Here is a 10,062-nt window from a genome sequence, read left to right as displayed (position 1 = left end):
TGCAAAAAAAGGTTCTTGTCTGAATAATTTCCATCCGGGGTTAATTTTCAAATCGCCCTCATTAAACCTCCCCGCTGTCATTAAGTGCGCTCCCAGCCCAGCCGCTGCCTCCTCGTTGCTCTCATTAAGCGCACGCAGCCCTTTAAATTACCCCTCTTTGCGATCTCATTAGGAGGCTGAAAATTCGTACATTCCAAACATTTTAGGACATCGTAAAGCATGGCGGCGGTTTAATGGCACAGGATATTATGTGTCAGCTCTGCGATATAAAAAATGTTTTACTTTTTTTGGGGAGGGGGGGGAGGGGAGCGTTATTAGTTAGAAGACAGTTTCATCATCACTCAATCCCAGCATCACTTGAAGCTGTTCTAGCCGCCGCAATATACCACATTACCTTCCCGCGACTTGCTGCTTTCCATCCAAGCCTTCCACGTTTCTCCATAAAACAAATGAAATAAAGTCCGGAACATATCAGAATGTGATCTCGGCTCCATAACCTGGTTACAGGTCTACGCTTCCTTTCACTTTAAATTTTTTGGCCGACCTCTCGCTGGCTCTCATCTGCAGCTTGCTCCCGTAGATGTACGTGATAAATCCGTCAATTTCTTTGACAGTGTGTGTAAATTACAGGGAAGGAGACCGGAGTTAAACTGTCTTTGGAGGAATTGACTCGATCATTCTGTGTAACATCTCGGTTACGATTGTGCTCAGGGTGACATTATGACGGTCTCGTGCTTCAGCGGCTTGCAATGCTGAATTATTTGACATGCGGATGTCAGTGATGGGGGTTTGCTAAACAACTTTTGGGAATACAACTGGATCTAATGACCCAATGCAAAGAATTAAGAGATCAGTCCCAGGGGCGTAACTACTAACCATGGGGGCCCCATAAAAAAAACTTTGGGGCTCCCCAGCTAACTATCTCCATAGAGGCCGGCAGATCCTCAGTTCTGACTCCAGCCATTCTATACTGAAAACCTCACAGTTTAGTTTTCCTAATCAGCTCTGTTAATGGTGCCCCCTTCGGCCCCCAAGCCCCATACCCAATGCAAAGAATAAAAGAGATCAATCCCAGGGGTGTAACTACTAATCATCAGGCCCCATACAAAACTTTGGGGCTCCCCGGCTAACTATCTTCATAGAGGCTGGCAGATCCTGAGTTCTGACTTCAGCCCTTCTATACCGGAAACCTCAGTTTAATTTTCCTAACCAGCTCCGTTAATGGGGCCCCTTCTACCCCCAAGCCCCATACCCAATGCAAAGAATAAGGAGATCAGTCCCAGGGGCGTAACTACTAATCAAGGGTCCCCGTAAAAAACAAACTTTTGGGCCCCCTTCTATCCCTAAGCCCCATAGCAGCCACATGGGCTGCTATGGCTATTGTTATGCCACTGGTCAGTCCAAATAAAAAAAAACAGATGTTGAAGTTTTTGGTAGGTGTTAAAGACAATTTAAAGGTTTGGTCCACATGTTGCAAATGCAACAATACTGGTCAATGTGCATGTACTGCTTTTTTTGCACTGCAGCCTGCAGAGCATTGCAACTGCGATCAGTGCACGGTGGGTGTAATACTCAGGCTCTATTCATATTTCCCCCCAGTCCCAGGTCTGTACAGAGGTACAGGCCTACTGTTATAGGACTGGAGGAGGCTGTGGCAAGAATACAGAGCGGAGAAGGAGGAGGGGTCCCCAGCATGCTCTGCATAGACCCTCTGCAAGGGTGACAGATTGGATTTGTGTTATTTTTCATTGAGAGATCCCCTATCTGGACGACAGAGCCGTGCTAAAATCAAACAGGATGCTGCTAGAGAATGCACCTGGCAATTCAGGTAAGGGGGTGAGTTTTGGGGATGCTGTATGTGACCATGCTTCACGTTACTCCCTAAATATAGGTGCAACATGGTCAAAAAGGTGAACAGTGCCATTTCTCTTTTGGGTTCAATGACAGAAGAGGACACAAGGAAAATCTACTTCACACTATAGCAGGCTAATAAAAACCCAGCAGTGCTTCTAACCCATCCTGGTTCAGAAGGGGCAGTGTTGGGCTTTCATTACATACGGGGGAAAACAAAGCCCTATACCCCCCAAAATGAATGTGCATATAGAATATAAAGGTCAAAAGTCTGTGTACATCTGACTGACACACCTATACAAAGCTTTATTAATATCTCAATGTAAAATCATGGCCACTAATATGGAGTTAGCCCCCTTGGCAGCTATTACAGCCTCCACTCTTCTGGGAAGGCTTTCAAGAAAATGTTGGAGTGTGTCTGTGGCAATTTGGGACTACTGAACTAAAAGAGCACTTGTGAGGTCAGGTACTGATGTTGGATGAGAAGACCTGGCTCACAATCAGCGTTCCAATTCATCCCAAGGGTGTCCAGCAGAATTGAGGTCAGGTCTAAGTGCAGGACACTCAAGTTCCTCCACATCAGACTCATCAAACCTTTGTTTATGGAGTTGGCTGTGTGCACAGGCGACAGTCATGCCGGAACCGAAAAGGGCCTTCGCCAAACTCTTACCTGGAAGTGCACAAGGGTCTAAAATGTCTTTGTATGGTGTAGTACTCACAGTACCCGTCACTAGAAACATCTCAACTCAATCATTTGGTGGGGTGACCACATATGTTTGGCCATATAGATCGGTGTGATGGTCAGGTGTCCACAATCTTCTGTCCATACAGTGTTTGTGTAACAATAATAAGTGATGGGAGAAGGCCCGGCTGTGTGCTCAGCTGACAGGAAGCAGCTCCTCTCCCAACCAGCCGCAGCTGATTACAATCAAAAATGAAGAAACACAATCCTCACCTTTTAGTTCATCTTCTTTTGTGATTATTTTGAACACATATTTTGTCTCCTGTAAAATGATGCCTGTGAGGCCGACATAGGACGGACACTTTGATTTGGATACTGAAAGAAAAAAAAAAAAAGACCAAAAGTCTGAGTTGGTGCTGCAGAGAACCTCTACACAATGTCATATAATCAAATAACTTTGCACCCTCCATAAGGCATGGTTCACTTAGAACTGATATTTCAATGTTTGGTGGTTGCCTGAGCTTTAAACCCCGACTCTATTGGTGACATCCCGGTGCTAAGTTACTGGGTCTGTACACCTGCTGTACCCATTATGAGGGGCTCCTACCATCCCTGTGCTGAGTTCCCGGGTCTGTACACCTGTTGTGTCCATTATGAGGGGCTCCCACCATCCCTGTGCTGAGTTCCCGGGTCTGTTCACCTGCTGTGCCCATTATGAGGGGCTCCCACCATCCCTGTGCTGAGTTCCCGGGTCTGTACACCTGCTGTGCCCATTATGAGGGGCTCCCACCATCCCTGTGCTGAGTTCCCGGGTATGTACACCTGCTGTGTCCATTCTGAGGAGCTCCCACCATCCCTGTGCTGAGTTCCCGGGTCTGTACACCTGCTGTGTCCATTATGAGGAGCTCCCACCATCCCTGTGCTGAGTTCCCGGGTCTGTACACCCGCTGTGCCCATTATGAGGGGCTCCCACCATCCCTGTGCTGAGTTCCCGGGTCTGTTCACCTGCTGTGCCCATTATGAGGGGCTCCCACCATCCCTGTGCTGAGTTCCCAGGTCTGTACACCTGCTGTGCCTATTATGAGGAGCTCCCATGATCCCAGTTTTGAGTTCCTGTTTGTACACCTGCTGTGCCCATTATGAGGAGCTCCCACCATCCCTGTGCTGAGTTCCCGGGTCTGTACACCTGCTGTGCCCATTATGAAGAGCTCCCACCATCCCTGTGCTGAGTTCCTGGGTCTGTACACTAGCTGTGCTTATTATGAGGGTTCAAGGTTCTGTTATGACTTGCTAACAAATCCGCCTCGGCTCTTATAACCAGAAGAACGGCTAACACAGAAATTAAATGATCTCATAAATCTAAATGTTTGGCATCTGTGATCACTGACAAGGCCAACACGCACCCATAACCAGCGCCCCATGCAGATCCGCCTTCAAAAGCTTGTTCTGGATCATCTGTGGTTGCCTGCACATGGAAGATTCATATACAGTAAGATAGGATTAGAATAAGGACACAAGGTAAAACACAGAAGACACAGAGAGGGGAAGTTGTCAAATTCCAGCAGTCACATTACTAGGACTGAGTAGATTAGAGACCATACTAGAATGCTTCTACAAAAGGAGTCGAACAGTCAAGAACAATTAGACTAAGAGCACATACAATATGAGCACCTAAAGGGGAACTGAACTGAAAGCTGTAACCACCCCCCCTCCCCCCCCCAACAAAAAAGAAAGCACAGTGTAAAGGACTGGTTACTAGTATTGCCTCTGGTCTCCCTGCAACTGATCTGGACCCCATTACTGATTTACCATACCTTGTTCTGTCTATTGAGGTGGCCATTTTGGTAGAGGCAGGGCTTTGCTACCTTGTGTCAGAGCCTCCAGCAAGGAGAACAGTCAGCAGCAGCACAGTAATGACATCGCAAAATCTCCTAACACCAGCAATCAGAGGCAGCAGTGCCTTAGATCTCATGCTGTAGACATAGCTGTAAGGCTGTGGTCACAGGAGTGCCTTAGATCTCATGCCTCAGACATAGCTATAAGGCTGTGGTCACAGGAGTGCCTTAGATCTCATGTCGCAGACATAGCTATAAGGCTGTGGTCACAGGAGTGCCTTAGATCTCATGCCTCAGACATAGCTATAAGGCTGTGGTCACAGGAGTGCCTTAGATCTCATGCCTCAGACATAGCTATAAGGCTGTGGTCACAGGAGTGCCTTAGATCTCATGTCGCAGACATAGCTATAAGGCTGTGGTCACAGGAGTGCCTTAGATCTCATGTCGCAGACATAGCTATAAGGCTGTGGTCACAGGAGTGCCTTAGATCTCATGTCGCAGACATAGCTATAAGGCTGTGGTCACAGGAGTGCCTTAGATCTCATGTCGCAGACATAGCTATAAGGCTGTGGTCACAGGAGTGCCTTAGATCTCATGTCGCAGACATAGCTATAAGGCTGTGGTCACAGGAGTGCCTTAGATCTCATGCCTCAGACATAGCTATAAGGCTGTGGTCACAGGAGTGCCTTAGATCTCATGCCTCAGACATAGCTATAAGGCTGTGGTCACAGGAGTGCCTTAGATCTCATGTCGCAGACATAGCCATAAGACTGTAGTCCCAGGAGTGCCTAGACACCCTCACATACATCTGGAATACCAGATAAGAGATTTTTCAGGGTACTGCTTAGGCACAATTAACATTTTTAGAAGTTCTCTATTAAAACAACAACTTTTTAGGTTCAGTTCCTCTGTAAACAGAAAATTTGTTGCTAAACCTATTAACAAATTCTAAAACTAAACACCAGCAAACAGCTGAACACACAAATACATCTAGATTTGCTTAGGCAAGTCTCATGACTTGCACACCCCTCCCACAATGCATAGCAAGAAGGTGGATATAACTAATGAATATTATAGTTTTGAAGCTTTCTGTGTCACCTGAACGCTTCAATTCAATGCTGGGCTCCTCCCAGTGCTATTTTTCCTGTAAGCTGCCATAGCTCAAAATCCACCCCCTCCCCCAGGGCTCGAAAACGTAGACGGTCACACAGTGAATATCCTTCTACACCGGGTCCGATATCTGCTGGAGGAAACCGTAAAGATACTCACGCGTCTGGTCTCAACCCATTACACAAATCTCGGATATACTGTTTCCAAAGATCATGAAGAGGAAGAAACATGTCGTATCTGAAAATAAAGACAAACACCAGACATATTAACAGTCATACAACCGGATCCGCACCACACCTAACACTTTTACCGCTCTGACCTTTGTAAACTAAATTCTAATGGTTGCTCAGATATCACCATTCCTCTTCTGAATATCACAAAATGCCTAGACCACGTCCAAGCTAGGCTTCTGGTCCCCCCCCCCAGTGAAGCCTTTATTCTCCCGAATCATTTTAGAGTGCATGTCCATCCAGAACTTTCAGGTTTTAGATAGTTGTTCTAATCCTTTCCGACATTGAGTGCGATCTCACATTTAACCAAAGTTCAATAGAAGTGACATTTTGAGTGACATTTGAGGACCGATCAGCTGTTCCAGGCAGACAAGGTAATGCAGATCGGCTCTCCTGCACATGCGCAGTGAGCCGATCTGCCCTGGAACAGCTGACAAAGCATTGAAATGCTTGACCTAATGGGCGGTCACACATTCCACCGCTGTCGAAACTGGGCGGGATTATGTTGGAATGTGTGACCACGTCATAGGTCACACATGCCAACGTAGTCACAACATTTGATAGAACACAGAACAAAAAGGGTTAAGTGTACCTGTACCTAGAAATCTGGACTAATAAAACATGACCTCCCTCTAGCACTCCGGCACAGAGAAGACATGGTCAGTCTCACCTCTGCTGATCTGGTTTGATCTCGAACAGCCTCATTTCTCTGCGCTCTTTGGCCGTCAGTCCTTTGGACTTGTTGCGTTTCCGCTTCTTCTTCTTGTAGACGTGCTCCAGGACCACGGCTTTCCTCTGCAGGAACTCCTCCGCGGTCGTCTTTCTCAGGTTTGGCATAGACCGCTTTACAAAGGCATTGACGAAGGCTTTTGCTTTCTGCGATGATGGAACCTGAAAATGAGGCCAAAAAAAAAAAAAAGGGAATAAGTCTAGAAACCAATAAAACTAAAACCAAAAAAACCCACAACTGTAATGTGTAATAATATTTGATGAAATGATTGTCAGACTGTCCCTTTCATAGAATAAAGTATATGCAAGTCTGCAGTCACACGGGCAATTCTAAGATTCCTATAGATTCTTATGGCAGGGATCCCAGATGCAGCCGCTGTGCCCATTGAAGTTAAAGGAGAACTATGGGGTTAAGTCTTTTCCCCATAGTTCTCCTTAGGGTAACTGGAGGACACAAACTAGCGTCCTCCCATTACCCTAAGCTCAGTATACCGCGAGCTACAGCTCCCTATATACTGAGACGCTGCAGATGAAGCGCATCCTGACAATTGTGCCGGCATCCGCCCAGCTGCGTGAGTGACAGCTGGCTCTGCCTATCTAGAGGCAGAGCCAGCTGTACCCGCCCCCTCACCTGTCCGTTCCGCCAGTCAGCGCTGGCGGATCGGGGAGGGGGGAATCCATCCCCTCCCCTGTCACGGCAGAGAGCAGTGACAGGATCAAGAGGTGAGCGAACGCCAGTGTGTGTTCGCTCACCTCCGGATCTACTGAGCCGACCTGTTCCAATGACTTCGGCCTTGAGCTCTTTTTTATAAAAGGTTAGAAGCTTTGCTGTCTGATGTTGGGGAGATTTGCCCTCACCTCCTGCCCCTGGTATTAGGTGTCATTGGATCAGGAAATGAGGTGTAATTTCCCTGATGAGTAACTCCTCACCGCTCAATCCCAAACAAAAAATACATATTAAAAAGTTTTGGCTTTTACCGTGCGTGTTAGCCCTCGTTCACACCTGACCGTTTTGTAGCGCGTTCAACGCTCGACGAACGCTCTACAAAACGCTCAAAAATATAAATCCCATTGTAGTCAATGGTCTCGTTCCCACCTAGGCGTATTTCCGCCTGTCCCTAACGTGCTACAAAACGGCCCACGCCTGAAAAGGTACATGTACTACTTTGGGCCGTTTTGTTGCGCGTTTCCATTGGGATACAGCCAAGTAGCCTTCGTAAACGCGCGACGGTCGCTCAACTTTTTTACCGCGAATCGCGGTAAAAAGCGCGCGACAGACGCACATATGCAATACGCCAATACGTGTGAACGAGACCTAAACCCCAACAAGCTTTTATTATTTGCTACCTTTGGGTCTGTTAAATATACCATTAGAAGCATTTTGTTATATCTCTTCAACAAAAAAAAAAAACTTGTTCATCCTGTTACAAATTCAGAGCTGTCCTGTTTGCATACACCCTGTGATAGCTCAAGGAGTAGTTACCCCTCCAAGTTCTTGTACTCGACTACTGAATGATCAGTGTCTGTGTTGTAAAGATGAGGACAGGGTTTGAGTAGTTTAGCAAAACACAACCGGGCAGGGCTGCCACCACTCAGTGCACAAAAACGCTTTGCATTGTCAGCTCACAACTAATACTTAGTAGCAGAGTGTATTTCTGAGAGATCAACAGGTACTTTTCTGCACATGTGGGGTCTTTATGGGGATAGAACATGGTGAAATGTACAAGTACTGCATTCTGTAACCCCACAGAAAAGTGTAAGTAAACTACATTTAAAAAAAATGGGTAATAAATTTACAAACCACTCACCTCCAAGCCCAGTTCTGTTGCCTCCTGGGAGGGTAATGTTTTATAGATTTCTAGAAGAGAAAAAATGAACAGACTGAAATAATTTTCAAATTAAATATTTGCAGTAACAGGCTAACAGGCATTATAAGGAGCTCCCACCATCCCGGTTCTGAGTTCACACCTGCTGTGCCCATTATGAGGGGCTCCCACCATCCCTGTGCTGAGTTCCCGTGTCTGTACACCTGCTGTGCCCATTATGAGGGGCTCCCACCATCCCTGTGCTGAGTTCCCGGGTCTGCACACCCGCTGTGCCCATTATGAGGAGCTCCCACCATCCCTGTGCTGAGTTCCCGGGTCTGTTCACCTGCTCTGCCCATTACGAGGAGCTCAAGAAAATGTCAGCAGCACACCAATAATTATTCAGCAAAAGTCCATTTAATGACACATTGCCATTCAGTAACAGTAACTTAAAAGAACCCCTTCATCAGGCTCAGAAGCCTGAGGAAGGGGTTCCCTTGAGGCCCTTGAAAGCGCTTGTTACTGAATGGCAATGTGTCATTAAATGGACTTTTGCTGAATAATTATTGGTGTGCTGCTGACATTCTCTTGTGTTGTGCACAGTGCCGTCCGTGGTCACTACAAGCACCCACCTGCTTTTGCAGGTTTACTGTCGTTCTGGTAAGGAGTGCAGCTGGTTTTCTACTTCCATTATGAGGAGCTCTCCCCATCCTTGTGCCTTGAGTCTGAACTTACTGCCAGGAGACCTCACTGTTGCAACATCCAAGACATACAACAAGCCGGGGTCTGACTCAGCTCAGGAAGCTTCATCTATAACATAAATATAATTTTTGGGTGGACTTGTCCTTTAATTCCTTTTCTATGACATGCGACACATAGGAACCACTCCAATCCGTGACAGTGAAGGGCAAAGACAAGGACAGTTTTAGAAGGTGCTGGGTTTTGATTAGCATGTTAGCTGATCCGCCGCTGAAAAGAATAATTAACAGTTGTGAATCCCTCCGGTCCTCTTTTTTTTTTCCTTTAAAGCGGAGCGCCTCCATGTTTTCTGTACACAAGATTCTGCAACCGTCCATGACACAGACTGAAGATTTAATGAAATTATGGGGTTTATGTATCAATCTACGGCGCGCTACAAAGCCGCATATGCCCAGATTCCGGGGGGAGGATTTACGGCCCCACAAAACCAGTTTATTGCGGTTTATTTTTACTGGGACTCTGGAAATTTATCAGCAACATTACAATTTGCTTTTATCGCTCGCGTTAATAAAACAAGACGTTTTTTTTGTTGTTTTTCTTTTAACAAGTCTGTACGCCGAGGACGAACGTTCCCAGCTCACTGTGGATGGCGCTCTGCGTCACGTCTTGCCTCTCGTTGGTTTTCCCTCGGCGTTTGACGTAATTGTTTACTGCTCTGGCAGCTGGTACACCCCGTCTGCCTCCATTTTGTCTTAATAATCTGCTTTTCCTGTTTGAGGAATCAGTGGAGAAAAGATTTCTCTGGGGTGGAGGATGCAAAGCAAAATCAAAAAAAACTTTAATGACGTATTTTCTAGCGAAGGCTGAAAACTTCTCCGACGGCACATTTGTTTCTTTTACTTTTTTTTTTGCTGGGGGAATTTTCAGGCTTTGCTGCTTGGCGAGACGCCGACCAGAAACGAGTGTGCAGGTCAGAGGTCCTGATACATCACTAACTACACGCGTGTTCCACATCACTTTCCAGGTGCTGATGCCAGGATCAGTACAGCAACCCTGTCACCTGCACTGAAGTCATCCAAGTCATTCTCTCTGTAGCTTTCCTCATCCTGCTCTCCTCTCCC

At 46.5% G+C, this 10,062-nt stretch overlaps 1 protein-coding gene across 1 annotated transcript in view; it reads right to left on the bottom strand.

Moving 5' to 3' along the window:
• Positions 1 to 283: 283 nt before the first annotated feature.
• POP4 (POP4 homolog, ribonuclease P/MRP subunit) overlaps positions 284 to 10,062 on the bottom strand; it is a 12,474-nt gene continuing 2,695 nt past the window's right edge. The window contains 6 exon segments of the mRNA XM_018553144.1: positions 284 to 650; positions 2,807 to 2,908; positions 3,937 to 3,998; positions 5,638 to 5,715; positions 6,379 to 6,599; positions 8,246 to 8,295. Coding sequence (XP_018408646.1) covers positions 502 to 650; positions 2,807 to 2,908; positions 3,937 to 3,998; positions 5,638 to 5,715; positions 6,379 to 6,599; positions 8,246 to 8,295 — 662 coding nt within the window. The 3' untranslated portion in view covers positions 284 to 501.

Source organism: Nanorana parkeri, unplaced genomic scaffold (genome assembly GCF_000935625.1).
Source record: "Nanorana parkeri isolate BGI_ZX_2015 unplaced genomic scaffold, ASM93562v1 scaffold6, whole genome shotgun sequence".
Classification (NCBI taxonomy): domain Eukaryota; kingdom Metazoa; phylum Chordata; class Amphibia; order Anura; family Dicroglossidae; genus Nanorana; species Nanorana parkeri.
This window is presented reverse-complemented; position numbering and strand designations above follow the sequence as displayed.